General features: G+C 39.3%; 3 protein-coding genes across 6 annotated transcripts; 2 read left to right on the top strand and 1 right to left on the bottom strand.

The window, feature by feature from the left end:
• Nucleotides 1–2,485: 2,485 nt before the first annotated feature.
• Nucleotides 2,486–7,942, bottom strand: LOC113345294. Of its 2 annotated transcripts, XM_026589080.1 has the most exons (5): nt 6,634–7,942; nt 4,602–5,227; nt 3,777–4,497; nt 3,046–3,693; nt 2,486–2,959 (listed from the first exon to the last, which is right to left on the bottom strand). In XM_026589080.1, the coding sequence occupies exons 3-5, from the start codon at nt 3,903–3,905 to the stop codon at nt 2,639–2,641; spliced, it is 1,098 nt and encodes a 365-aa protein (XP_026444865.1). In that variant the 5' UTR covers nt 3,906–4,497; nt 4,602–5,227; nt 6,634–7,942; the 3' UTR covers nt 2,486–2,638. The 2 variants fall into 2 exon arrangements, 1 of the variants encoding a protein (XP_026444865.1); XR_003358062.1 differs by lacking the exons at nt 2,486–2,959; nt 3,046–3,693; nt 3,777–4,497; nt 4,602–5,227 and adding an exon at nt 5,936–5,981.
• A 1,195-nt stretch (nt 7,943–9,137) lies between these two features.
• On the top strand, nt 9,138–11,581 carry LOC113345167. Of its 3 annotated transcripts, XR_003358032.1 has the most exons (8): nt 9,160–9,268; nt 9,402–9,544; nt 9,693–9,760; nt 9,883–9,933; nt 10,036–10,074; nt 10,154–10,538; nt 10,804–10,920; nt 11,458–11,581. XR_003358032.1 is itself a non-coding variant. In XM_026588985.1 (7 exons), the coding sequence occupies exons 2-6, from the start codon at nt 9,457–9,459 to the stop codon at nt 10,487–10,489; spliced, it is 582 nt and encodes a 193-aa protein (XP_026444770.1). In that variant the 5' UTR covers nt 9,138–9,268; nt 9,406–9,456; the 3' UTR covers nt 10,490–10,538; nt 10,804–11,141. The 3 variants fall into 3 exon arrangements, 2 of the variants coding, with proteins under 2 accessions (XP_026444770.1, XP_026444769.1); XM_026588985.1 differs by lacking the exon at nt 11,458–11,581 and having other exon boundaries at nt 9,138–9,268; nt 9,406–9,544; nt 10,804–11,141; XM_026588984.1 differs by lacking the exon at nt 11,458–11,581 and having other exon boundaries at nt 10,804–11,141.
• A 1,638-nt stretch (nt 11,582–13,219) lies between these two features.
• Nucleotides 13,220–13,594, top strand: LOC113345481 (arp2/3 complex-activating protein rickA-like). The gene has a single exon (XM_026589254.1). The coding sequence runs from the start codon at nt 13,220–13,222 to the stop codon at nt 13,592–13,594; it is 375 nt and encodes a 124-aa protein (XP_026445039.1).
• The last annotated feature ends 510 nt before the right edge of the window (nt 13,595–14,104 follow it).

The following is a 14,104-nucleotide window of genomic DNA, read 5'->3' as shown; positions in this document are numbered from 1 at the left end:
AATTAAAATTAAGGATCAAATCGGAAACAAAGCAACACTGAAATTGAAACTCAAACCAAGGATTAAGGATCAAATTGATGGAGTTGTCATTTTCGTAATAGTCTTTTTCTAAGATTGAGGTGGAACTATTAAGGTGATTGAGATTAAAAAATTAAGATTGAGATGAAATCATTAGAAATTTTAGGTGTATAGAGTAGAGAAGGTGTAGTTCTGGAGTTGAAATTGGTTATAATATTTATAAGGAGTGGAATCAGAGCCGTTGGATGAGAGTGATCGTTAATGGCTCGAACAAGAACGGTCGTCTCATGGCCCGGGTAAGATCGATCGTTCCTAGCTGACGTGATTGTCTCAAATTGATATGCTCGGCTCGACCTGAGACGCGTGGACAAACTCTTTAATTTGGGTTTTTTTTTCCATCCATTTTACTCATTTGCAACCTGGCTTGATTGGGGTGTACCCAGATTAATTTGGGTATACCTAATGAGACAAAAACTAGGTCATTTTGAAGTACAAGAAGCCACCCCTTAACCTTGTATTTTCTAAATGGCTAATATGCCCTTATTTAATTAACACTAAAAATTCTGATTAGGTTAATTAATTGAGTTTAGATTACAATTTTCAAATTATGAATTCAGTAGATTAACCCTTTGATTCGTCTTATGAGTTTGATTTCGATCAAAATTTTTGATTTTGAATATGTGAAAGGTCGGCAAGGTCGACGTTTGAACAAGGTGTCGGCTATGTCTCGCCGGCATGGTCGTCGTTTGAATAAGATGCGGACCAAGCTTAGCCGGCATGGTCCTTGGATGAAGAACACGCCGACCTTTCATTAGACGGAAGGGTCTTTGAATGTAGATTATGCCGACTTTCTTGGGCAGCAATCTTACGGTCGTCATGTAAATATTTCCTATAATGATAGTCGGCATGCACATAATTAATAAAACTGTCGGCTGACCTGTATCCGGCATGTTAAGGATTTATAACCTTGCCGACCTCTACTTATACCAAACAAAAAACACAATATGGGAAGATGCGATTCACTTTATTCATGCAATTTTGGTTACTACATTGATTGAAACATAAAAACGAATGCACTTAGCATGTGCATCAAGCATTTAAACCCCTAGGCGACCCTAGTGGACGAGTTATAGTCTCGTGAGGGTTTACATAGAGGTCTACCCACAAAACCTATAAAAAAACTTCTGAAGCTATCAATCTTCCTCCTCCGAAGAAGATACATCATCCAAGTAGCCTGGGTTATCCTCCGGGATTCTTTCGGCCAAGAAGTGATAGATTGCATCGAAAGCGAATGCTTCCCCCTTTTCCTCCAAGTAGCGCGTTGTCACGACTTCGTGCTACAAAAACAAACTTACATTTGTTAGTGGTGTTTCATTGGAAGATAAAACAACATGGGTTACGTAAAACAAACCACAAAAATACTCACAAATTGTGCAATGGACAAGTTGAAGGGGCGAGTGTTAAAAATACGGGGTTGGAGAGCTAAAAAAGCAAGTATGGCATTTTAGATTACTTGGTTCCGATCATGGACTTCTTGAACAATTCTTCCATTAGGATTCCCAAAATCTTGCCTAAATTTGTTGTGTACCCTAGCCCAAAAGTTACGACATCCACACTTACAGAGGATTGCCTTCTAACTCGAGTTTCCGCGTACCAAGCTTTGGTGATTGCCAAATCTTCATTTGAATCAAATGAAGTCATTTTTTTTAGCTATTGGGTGAGTTAGATGGATTATATGATGATATGAGCTTTGGAGAGTATATGGAACTATTTGTATGTTTTTATGTAGAGAGAAGTAGTGTATTTATAGGATGGTGGCCAAATTTGGCCGTTATAGTGCCCAAGTACAAGTCAATCAATGAAATTGTACTTGCAAAAAAATTGAATTTTGAATTCGCCGGCGAGGATTGTTTTCCCCAACATGCCGACTATGTATGGCCGGCAGGGTTGGAAGTTTCTTAGCATGTCGACCTTATGCTGATTTTAGGCATCAGGAGAACATTTTCTTCTGTATATCCGCCGGAAATGTATTTGGTGATTTGCATGCCGGCAACTCTATGGCCGGCAAGGTAGAAATTCTATTACCATGCCGACCTTATGACTTTTAGGTATCAGGAGTTCATGCAATTTTCTGTTAAACCATCGGAACGGTATTTGTTCTTTAGCCTGCCGGCTGTAATGTGGTCGGCAAGGATCATAATTTATAACCATGCCGGCCTTATGATGATTTTAGGCATCAGGAGAAGCTTTTTTCTGCAACAAATAGCCGGCAGGATCGATAACATAAAACCCTGCCGGCGGTATAACAGCCGGCTTGGTATTGATCTGATCACCTTGCAGACCCTGGTATTCAAGTATTTTCTGCTGTCAGGGCCTGCAGTCTGACAGTCCAAAACCTTGTCGTCCCTGGTGCAGTCGGCAATGTAACTTAAAAATAGCATGCCGGGATAGGTATTGAAACTTTACATATCTAAAAAAACCATTTATTCAGCAACTAGAAATCCAACACTTGTTGTCCAAAATACGAAAACATGTCCCATAAACCTTAAAAAAAAATTTGTCCAACCTTTAACCTTCACATTTTTCCAACACGACATAAAGAAATAAAGTAGGAAAGTATTCATTCACGACCACGACCCCGTTTAGGAACACCACCACTACTGCTACCTTCACCACCACCACCACGACCACTACTACTACCTTCACCACCACGATCACTACGAGCCCTCTTTTTATCAGCATTCATCTTGGCTTGTGCTTCTTTCCCGGCTCTTTTTTCCCTCTTTACTTCAGCATCAACTTGCTTGAACAATTCATGGGAATCCTCATTGTCAATATTGCAAGCATAGTCAATGTGCTTGCTTTGCTCTTCAATCGACAAAGGCTCTCCTCGGTCTTTCGCGCAACACCATACCTTCACAAAGGTCTTCAACTGCTCTTTCTATTTTCAATTAAACAACAAACAATTAATAGAATGATTCGATAAATGTAATCTTAAAATAGTAAGAGCAACTCTCAAATACTTACAAAGAACTTAAGACTTGTTGCTGGGTCTTTCGATGCCATCTTCCTCTTACGAGCCAATTCTTCAGCAGTCATTTCCCTAATCACAGTAGGACGAGCCCAACCCAAGTACCACGCCATGTATTTCTCACTAGCTTCACGACCGGTGGTCACCTCGTCCAAAAGACTCACATAGATTTTACGACGACGTTTACTGTCCCAATGTTCTTGAACTGGCGCTGGATCGTAAGCGACGTTAATAGTTTTTTGGGACGTGGTGCATTCATCCATTTTCACAGTAAAGAACGGCTTATCTTCATCGAAATGAGGTTCTTCTTGGACGTAACCCAATTGTCGCATTACTCGATGTGGATCGTACATTGAATATCCTCCATCGCACAACATCAAGGGTCCATAGTATAATCCAACTTCATCTCTCCTTTGGATTAAACCTTTTTTTCTAGCATCTCGATACGGATCAAATATCACATCATCCGCAGTCAATTTGTCGATGACCATTCGGAGTTTGATAAGATTTTGCGGCATTTCCTTATCCTGAGTACCCTTAAAACTGTACCTTTGCCCTCTTGGCTTATCAACCGCAACAGTCTCATCCACTTTGACGTAGGAGTTAGTTTTGAAAAAAGAATGAAAGTGCTCATATATACAAACCTATGCAAACAAAATTTTAGTAAGATAAGAATCTTATCTTACGAGAATTTTGAAAATATAAATGATTTAGACAATACAATTACCTGGAAGAGACATGTGTTTCCGTTAACTTGCTTGGTGAGCGCCCTAGAATCCTTTGTCAACTCATTGTTCAAGAAGGCGACCACCGCAGTATCCCAAGAATATTCACGCACCTTATCTATGGGATCCATTAGTTGCAAATAACTGGCATCGACCAAGCTTCCAGAACTGTCGGGGAAGATACATTTGCCCAGGGTGTAAAGCAAATAAACTGACGCGGTAGCATTGATTCGCACCGGGTGGACCCTTCCTTCATCATCAAAGATTTTCTTGGTCCCAGATATGTGTCCCTCAACATCTTCAGATTAAACTTCTTGGTTAGACGACCGTCTTTCTTCTCAAGCATAGACTCCGCTCAATCTGATTACAACCAAAAATTTTCTGGCTCAATTTGTAAATATCCTTGAAAGAAAAATCATAATCGAAGCCCTCACACACTGCTTTTCCCACAACCTCGAGGCCTAGAATTTGATGAGCATCATCGGGAATTATCGCTATCTCACCGAATGAGAATAACATGGTATTAGTCTCTCCGTAGAACCTCTCACAGAATGCAGATACGGCAACTCTATCATGATCAATATTCGAACTCTCCACCACAGGCCACAACCCGGAGTTCTTGACAGTCACTTTCACCTCCTCACATTCTAGATCAAGATCCCAAGTCTTAGTCACTAAACACGAAGCTTGGCGCCTCAAGAGACGGACGACATGCTTGTGTTCCTAAATACCAAAAAAATAAAATGAAAAGAAATACAAACACTTGACGCAAATTTAAGATAGATATGCACTTGAATAAAAAACAAAGACGGATTGAGAGTACTTACGATAATATTATGGATCGTACATGCCCAAGAGTCTTTGTATCCAAAAAGAACTTCTCCACCATCTCTTGGGGTCCCCCTTGGACGCTCACCTTTTTTCAGTGCAACCATCAAGTGAGGGGCAGGCATGTGGGAATTATCTGTTAGTGATCACCCTCTTCTTCTTTCCTATTTCAGTTGAAACTTGGGTTTGTTCAACATTAGCTTCAGTTTGTTCTCTACCGTCTTCTTCTTCTGCTTCTTCTTGTTCCTCTGCCTCCTCAACAATTTCATCCTCCATATCCTTATCTTTATCTCCATTACCATCATCATCATCATCATCATCATTACCTCCTCCAACATTAGGCATTTCTTCATCACCATCATCATTGTTACCTCCTCTAGCAGCCGGAGTTCTTTCATAAACATCATCATCATCACCTCTTCTACCAGATGGAATTGATTGGTCTTCATCTGGAGTATCATCTGAATCACTAGGTTCCAATGGTGGTCCACAATCATTCGGTACACGGATCTTGAGCGTTCCCGGCACAACGTATGCCCCTCGATGTGTTGAAGTCAAGAGTTTTTCACCAACACGAGGAGGTCTTGAAGGAGGACTAAGAGCTTTCTTCTTTGACTTTTGCAACCTGAACAAGAACGATAAGAAAAAAAAATTACAGGTCGGCAGGGTCGACATATATAACCAATCCGGCGGAACAACGGTCGGAAGGGTCGAATAAAACATATGTGTTGGCTAAACTATAGCCGGCAAGGTATTATTCAAATAACCTGTCGGCTTATAACAAATAGGAACACAGGAGATACAAGGATTTTCCACATTATAGGTCGGCAAGGTCCATTACCCATACATCGCCGGCTGACAAACCGCCGACATGGTTTTTTCTAAATACCATTCCGGTTTTAAGAATTCAAGGCATCAGGAACCAATATATTCAAAACAAGTAGCCGACAGGGTAAAAAATAATAACATGCCGGCTTCGTTTAAAAACTGCCGCCGACAAGGTCTACATTTGAATAACCTGCCGGCCCTGCAAATACCAGTTACAGGTATTCAACAGTCGACACGTTATTCAACCTAAGAGCCTGTAGCGCCCCCTAAGCTAGCAGCTGACTAATCCAAGAGATTAGATAAATAAAGAGGCACTACGAATCTAAATCATTTACTTAAACAATCAATTAAGAAATCTGCTGCAAAACTTATCCCAAAACTAACCCCGCTCAGAATATATATATACATGAACTTCTCTCAAATGATACATATACAATAGTCATTTGGTTTACAGATACAATAAACAACATAATAAACATAACATAAGTTAACTAATTAACGGAGTCAACACTTGTGGCTTTCGCTGCGTAACTCTGATCTGTCTCTGAAAACTGAAAGTGGGAATAATTAACATTTAACTTCTAAGTAATCATAAGCAAGATTAAGAAAAAAAAACAATAATGTTTTCCCAGACATTTAATAGTGACCAAGTCACTGAGATATACAACACAAATATGGACAAGCTCTTTCTTCAAACAATGTATACTATTCGTGCTAACCACACTCATTAGCTATTGATATCACCAAGACCATGATGACCCATAATAAGCATAAAAGCTGAATTCATGTAGGTATAAATATGAAAGAGCATATCCTCACATAAGTAAACAAACATGTATATGGACAAACTCCTTCTTCAAACAATGTATAATATTCGTGCTAACCACACTCATTAGCTATTGATATAACCAAGACCATGATGACCCACTCTAAGCATAAAATCTGATTTCATGTGGATATAAATATGAAGGAGCGTATCCTATATACCACACGTGAAAATTCCCATTTCCCATAACAATTCATATAACAACAAACAATTCAAGTCCTTTCCAAACCATGGAAAGATTAACAGAATCAACAGAATTATCATAATGCAATTTAAATAAAGCATGGAATGCATAGACAGACAACGCATGATTTGTTAAATATAAACTTTTGTAAAAGAAACAACAACGATTACAAAAGAGTCAAATGTATTCCCACCTCTTTTGATGACAAGCCACGCCTACCTCGAGATCCACGATCCACTGGTTCATCCTTTGAATTGATCATTGTTAATACAGACTAACTGATCTGCAATTGCAGGCTTTCACAACTACTTCCAACACAACATTACAACTACTCTTTTTCCATCTCACTTCACCTGCAATAACAGTAGCAAGCCTCCGCTAGAGCTAGTACATATTCACAATGATACTCCAAACCACTACTTACAATCATTAATCATTCATATAACACTTTCACTTCAAAAAGCCTTGCAGACTCTGATTGAACCAGTTCACAAGTTGCAACTGTAACTCAATTCCATATCCACCATCCTCAGCTCTTCACTACCTCAATCATTGGTTCACTCAAAACAATTCCTAAACTTCCACCAACCACTCATATCCCCTGTATCTTCAACCACACTACCATTACAACTTCAAATGCACATCTCAGATCATTCTCAGTTTCATAACCATCCCATAACACCTACAACTTCATATACACAAACAACGCCACCAGCCTCTAGCCACCAACAATAATCTGCAACTCAATCGATAACAACTCCATCCCAATCCATACTAACCCATATACATAACTTGTAATTCAAATGCAAACTTAAGATACTACCCTGAGTTTTCATTAACCAACAAATGCTCAAAACCGGATATAAATAACTCTGTTAAAAAACTGAGAAGGACCTTACCTCAACTAAGTTCTGTTTCAAACCATTGAAACTCAATTTCTTCTTCACTTATGATTCAACAACCCATATCGAAAACTAACAACAACCATTAACTTCCCATCACCTTTACTACTTCTCAGAGAACCCTCAATTAATCCCCCAAATTATCTTTTCTAAATTCGAGTTCTGGACATCAATTCAACTCTCCAGATCGAGCAAACCCATCTTCTAATTCTTCCGTTAAAACCCCAATTTCACCTTCTAAGATCCAGTTAACTCAAGAACCCTAAATCTTGATTCAACCCTTAAAACAACTCCACAGCTTCAATTAAATATCAACCCTCTTAATATTTCATCTTTATCATCCTAACATCATCATCAGTTACACCAAATTTTAAAGACAGAAACCTTAATTCAACTCGCCCGATTCACTATAAAACCCTAACAATCTTTAATCTCTTCCTCTCTAAAAATCACCGAAAATACATCCTTCACCATATGAATAAATTCATCAGTCAATATCTATCTTTACTAGCTCTCAGTTTCATCACTCGACTCTTACAGAGGAAGAACAGAGAAGAGAAAAGAAGAAGAAGAAGAAAGAGAAATGATAAGAGAAAATGGTTTTCTCTTGCGAATGGTTTTGAGATAAGACCAATGGATAAAACTAATACCCATACTTTATTTGATAAGGGGAAGCCTGGGTCGGTTGAATGACATAAAGAGTATTTTACCCTTTACTCAATTATGATGATGTCTTCTTCGTCCAGTATCCGAATGACACGTTCGAGCAGTCCATATCGCGTAACTTTTCAAGATCTATCCAGCGGTACTAGTTTCGTATCTAGGTCGTTGTTAGATTAATTCCTATTAATTAACATTCGTGTTAAACTAATCGAGTTATTAACAGATAAATCATTTCTTGATCGACTCTTGACCGGTCTAATAGCGTTGATGAGCTTGAGGGTCCTTACAGAGCCTTCCGGCCAAACCCTAACTATGAAAATCCGGCAAGGTCGATAACATAATACCTTTCCGGCGTCGCAACTGCCAATTCACAATTTCGATTTTTCTGACCTAATTTGACATGCAAACATCAAATAGAAGTACTAAAGTGAGTTTAAGTAAGCCCTTACTTTCTTAAGCGCACCATTTCTCGTGTTTCAGCGGCTGCGAATTCTCCTTCTTTGACGGTTTTTTTCTTCACTTTCTTTTGAACCAAACTTGCAATTCCAGGGTTATACTCATTGGGTATTCGATTAACTTCTTTCATACGAGTTCCCTTCCGGCGTGGTGGATCCATTGATGAAGATTAATCGGACTTTTCGAGTGGACGAGTTTTGATGGTGGTGGGGGTGATGGAGCCGGTATGGTTGTGGAGGAGAAGAAGAATAGAAGAAGAAGATGAAATGAAAAAATTAAAACTGATTTAGGATAATAGGTTTTTAAAGGGTAAGGGTAATTTTGTAACTTACCCATTAAAACTCCCCCTATAACCCTTAAAAAGAGTCCCTTTAAAATCTGGATATACCCCAATTAATCTGGGTATACTCCCAATCAAGCCAGGATTTGCAATCCCACTTTAGGGGTAAATAGACAAATGTGTTCATTTGCCAGTCTCATCAAATCGGCCCTTACCTATTTCAGTATGGGGTGGGAATAGGCGAATTAGCTCAGCTCATCCCACCAAAATTTGCATTAAATGTCACTTAAATAGGAATTTCTAAAATAGCATCCAAACACAACCCTCGCCTTTCTCCGCTTCCACAACACTGCTACAGTACTACTACTTCTCCGCTGTGACAAATAAGGGTAATTTGGAAAACTGGGGCTCGATGGGAGAAGGAATTGATAAGAACCCTTGCTTGACAATGCACCAGCCGTGGGCATCTCTTCTTGTTTATGGAATCAAACGAATTGATGGAAGATCATGGCCTGCTCCTATCAGAGGTAACTTTAACAGCCCTAATTTTGTTCACATCTAATGGTATATGCACAATTAAGAATCTTGATGCTGTTCGTTTTGATATTGAGAATGATGGCCATGTTAGTATGGTAGTAAATAATGACAACGATTGTGTAGGTAGGCTTTGGATTCATGCTGCTGGTAAGGTTCCGAACCAGAAACAATAAAGGCAATGGAAGATTTTTACAGGGCAATTTATGCAGTAAATGGGGTAACCGACCTTAAATTTCCAGAGTCTTATCCAGTTTCTCAACTTTTAGGTATTTGTAAACTGACTTCTCAAGTGATAATTACTCTTTAAAACTATATTAGATGATCGACAAATTGATGTTTGTAAAATGTGGGTGAATGTACTGCATGGATTTTTATGTTTTCTTAAACTTTGCGTATTTGTAATTCGTCTTACAGGATGTGTTGATGTGGTTGGCTGTGTTAAATGTGAAGAGCTAGTTTGCTGGGACGAGATACCTGAAGGGGTCGGTAGCGAGCTTTACTTATTATCAACTTTCTCATTCTAATATGCAAGTAAAGCACTATTTTAAATTTGTTGCAGCTTAAAGAATTTTGAGCATAATATATGATTGGACCGTTCTTGCAGGTTAGATTGGAAGGGCTAACAAACTTTTGCTGGCTTTGCGACAACCCACAGGTTATCAGTTATTCGTACGCTTAGTTAGGAGTGTACAATTTACCGTAATTTCTTAATCTGATGAGATGATCTCTTACTAATACCTGCATAGATTGGTAATAGATGCGTGGATATCAGCGCATTTATAACTTGGAAAAGAAGGTAAGCAAAGAGAACCGAAAGCCTCTTCTCCATCTTGCAAATGTTTGACTGACCATATATCTTCTTATAATTTTGAAAGATGCACGAAGCAGCAGTTAGAGGTCTTCGCCCCGTGGAGCATCCACTACCTGTGAAATTTCCACTTCCGAATCCACAAGATTCTTTTTCTTTGAAGCCGGGATCACTTGTTTGTCAATTATCCAGCAAAAGAACGTCTGAGATGGATAAAACACCTACTCTCAATGCTGCAATTGCTGGTGCACGTGCAGCAGCCACTCAATTCTCAAAAAAGGACTCAAACTACCGAAAAGCGTTGCTGAAAAAGGATATGAACGATTTAGCACAAACAAGTAACTCGAAGGACGAATCTGAGGCAGCAGATGTTTCTGTCGGGAGACCTCCTCAAATGGATTAGCTGCCGCCGGCTCGTTGGAATGACTTGAACTAGCCGTGTGCATATTAAGGTAAGAATAACATTCTGGTGGAAAGTATATATTGTTGAAAGTTGATATCCATGTTTTTTTCAACTCCCCGTTATACCAGAGAAAGATACTCAGGGTTCCAATAAAATTTAGTATGTTCTAATTCGATATTGAAACTTCTATAATGATTTGCAACATTTTCCATTGCCTTTTCCATGTTAGGTATAGGACCGTTTTTTTTAAGTTAATTATCACTGTAAAGATGAAACTGTGACCGCTAATGTTGTTATTTATGTGCATATGTTAGGTTCCTATGTTTTAAACCACTTTCTGGATTAGCTGGCTTTATGTGGAGCTAGACGGTGACATAGATTAATCCATATAACCAGTGTGAAAGTATTACATTTCAAAGGAAGTAGTTGTGGTAAGTAACCTTTATGTTCCTTATTTCCTGATATTTACTGGAACACAAATGTAACTAACTAGATTTCTGCATGGACGTTATAGGAGTTTGAAATGTGCTTACTATGTTCTGTTCCATATTATCTGAAATTGTAAAGAGTTTGCTTCAGCAATTGCATAGTCCATGTAATCTGAATCATGTCTTTATAGTTAGATTAATCATATTCTCAAACTCTCAGCATGTCGACCAAATACCTTCATGAAACTATTCCACTTAGGGTTTGTGTTTGACATACCTAAGAGGGACTTGTTTAGCTTATTAGAGTTTTACTCCCATTTATGAAATTCTCTCAATTTTGTTTCTGCTTCTGGCTTAGGACTTAGGAGGCTGTTATATGCTGTTTAATTGGAATTTTCAACTGGTTAGGTAGGTCTGGGGTGGCCGTTGGTAGGTCTGATATTGTCTGAGTGGTTATGGTTGTAGCTTATACCTTCATGTGTGCTTCTTTTTGCTTTTGTGCTGGTTGTGCTATAAGTGAAGACGATATTCCATCTGCAGAATTATCACTGATTCATATTGATGATGATCACAATGGGCGGAGGAGGCTTAGATGGAACCAGTGGAAACACACGGTGAGTCCCTAAAGCAGGACCACCTCCTCCTAAGTCTAACACTGTAGCCAGGAGATAGAACCTGTTATTCTTCCTTTACTACCAGCTGATCAAAAAAAAAAAGAAAATTTCCTCCTTTACTTCCATCACCAGATTCACCACCTCCTCCTCAGGGTACTTGCTCGGATAATTTTGCATAGGGTAATGTCACTTGTACCATTTTAAGTATGTCCATATAGAAATGACCAGGCATGTTTTTGCCGACTTGTTTTGCTTTTTTTTTTCTGAATATGTGCCCTCTAATGCTAATTTTGCCGGGAGGAAATCCCGCAGTTCCTCCCGCATGAAACAAAAAAATTGGTGGGCTCCACCACTAAGTCTGACCCCTGCAAATCTCCACGGGCCCACCAGAAGTTTTGTTTCACGCCGGAGGAACTGTGGGATTTCCTCCCGGTAAACGTAGCATCACTCATCTGTGCCTACTTTATTTCAAGTTTACACAAGACAAGACTTTGGAGCTAGAGGTGTAAAACGTACCGGCCCAGCTCAGTCCAGCCCATGAAGTCGCGTGCTTAGCGTGCTGTGCTGGGCTGTGTCAGAAATTCAGACGTGCTGTGCTGTGTTGTGCTAAATGGCGTGCCATGTTGTGCCAGAAAAATAAACATGTTGTGCCGTGCTGGGCTGTGCTAGCACACTTATTTTATGTTCTTCAAAATAAATATTTTTTGAGATATTTTAGTTAGTGCATGTATTACTATAGAAATAAATTAGCATAACAAAAATAAAATATCAGAAATTGGCTAAAACAATGATTTTTTTTGTGAAATATGCATCAAATGTGATGTATTGTGTGGTATTTTTCGCATGACGTGGCGTGCTTTCATCGCGTGTTGTGCTGTGCCGCGTGCTGACACGTGCTGCTATGCCTATTTGTCTGGCACGGCACGTCACATTAAACAAACGTGTTGTGCCCGTGCTGGGCCGGTCACGTGTTGTGCCATGTTGTACTCGAATTTTAACGTGTTGTGATGTGTCATAAACGTGCTGGCCGTTCCCAATTTACACCTCTATTTGGAGCTATCTACTCGCTTTTCTTTTTTTATTAGAAAGTGCTATACTTTCCACCTTCTGGCCTTTCCATTTTGGATGTGCAGAGTGATTGGCCATTGCACTTTTAAAGGTTTTCCACTGACCCGGTTGTATTTCGAGCCGTGTCTATAGGAGTTTTTCCGGCCGGCTAAGTTCTTTCACCTGCCCAAAATTTTAAGAAAATATTCACATTCCAGTCCACAAAAACCTATACTCCATAGAAAGGATGCATGTCGTCCATCTGAGTTCTACTTCAATGTACAACATATAAGCACTTTTATTTTTGATTTGACCACCGTTTCAGTGGAATTATGACTGAACGTATTATCCAAGAGTCCCATCCACTTTAACACAAAAAGTAGAAGCTGCCCTACAGAGAAAAACTGGCCGCCTTGATTGGACTTTGACCTGGCTAGCTAGCTACAAGTTAAATTGACACCGACTCACTCAACTGCTCAAGCTAAAGTAAGGCCCTCAAAGTCAAAAATCATCATGATACGAACCTAATTCCGTGGTACTGAAAGTACATTATCAGATTTTTAGTTTGTTCCTATAAAAGAGACGCAAGAAAGCGTGTAGCTACCATAGATAGTCCCCATTTTCAATTTCTATTGGAATTAATGGATTCTTTAAGTTCAATCTTGATCAGTAGAAGAACAAGTATTGGTCTTCCATTGATGATGTTGTTTGTGTTAATGTGTGCTGCAGTAGAGATCAGAGGAGAAGTCACCCGTAGTGGTCATTCATATCCTACTCGAAAATTGATGACTGTTGTCGCTGATAACCATAAATATGGATCTACCGTACTGGAGGCCGAGATGGGACGGGCAAGGACGTTGCGTCAACGTGTCTTTAGGAACCGGTTTCCTCCTCCAGTGGCAAATCAGGTTCCACGGTTCAAGTCTCCTCCTCCTGCTGCTCCAATACCATGGTCCGCTCCTCCACCCCCACCTCCACCTCCACCTCCACCTCCACCTCCTCCTCCTTATATATAAAAAGAGGATAAATAATGGAATTTTTCTGGTATGTAAAACTCCGAGAATCTATGTAAATTATGTTAGTAATATAATCAATGATATTACGTAGATTTCTATGAATCAAGCACATTCAGCACGCAATGGTTCACATTACAATTTATTGGTTATTGTGAGGGCCTTGCGTTCACCATAAATTTTGTACGCAATCGATTATTTACCAAATCAAAATATACTGTACATGAGCCAAAAAAAATTTACAGTAAAATCGAGTTATACAAGAAGTACAGTATGGTTTAGAGGTATGGCTACAATTTGTGTTGGTCAATGGAGGTACTGTATATCATATATCGACTTGGTATGAGGCGAGTCCATCTGGAAACATCAACTCTACCCGACCGGAAACTAAACGTTTCCAATTTGAGCACTGACAGCCAAAAATCCTAACAAAATTTCGAGAGGGTGCTTCCCTACCAGCAATGTAGAAATTAACATTTAATTTTATTTTTACTGGGCTTTGGACGTTCTAGT

Source organism: Papaver somniferum, unplaced genomic scaffold, assembly GCF_003573695.1.
Source record: "Papaver somniferum cultivar HN1 unplaced genomic scaffold, ASM357369v1 unplaced-scaffold_81, whole genome shotgun sequence".
Lineage (NCBI taxonomy): Eukaryota > Viridiplantae > Streptophyta > Magnoliopsida > Ranunculales > Papaveraceae > Papaver > Papaver somniferum.
This window is presented reverse-complemented; position numbering and strand designations above follow the sequence as displayed.

Bases quoted from the DNA above. Each gene is read 5' to 3' on its own strand.
- LOC113345294 (XM_026589080.1), bottom strand. From the start codon at position 3,905: ATGGATCCCATAGATAAGGTGCGTGAATATTCTTGGGATACTGCGGTG. The intron at 3,694-3,776 runs GTAATTGTATTG...TTGTTTGCATAG, and splicing joins GAAACACATGTCTCTTCCAG to GTTTGTATATATGAGCACTT. The intron at 2,960-3,045 runs GTAAGTATTTGA...AATTGAAAATAG, and splicing joins CAACAAGTCTTAAGTTCTTT to AAAGAGCAGTTGAAGACCTT.
- LOC113345167 (XM_026588985.1), top strand. From the start codon at position 9,457: ATGGAAGATTTTTACAGGGCAATTTATGCAGTAAATGGGGTAACCGAC. The intron at 9,761-9,882 runs GTCGGTAGCGAG...CCGTTCTTGCAG, and splicing joins GGGACGAGATACCTGAAGGG to GTTAGATTGGAAGGGCTAAC. The intron at 9,934-10,035 runs GTTATCAGTTAT...GATTGGTAATAG, and splicing joins GGCTTTGCGACAACCCACAG to ATGCGTGGATATCAGCGCAT.
- LOC113345481 (XM_026589254.1), top strand. From the start codon at position 13,220: ATGGATTCTTTAAGTTCAATCTTGATCAGTAGAAGAACAAGTATTGGT.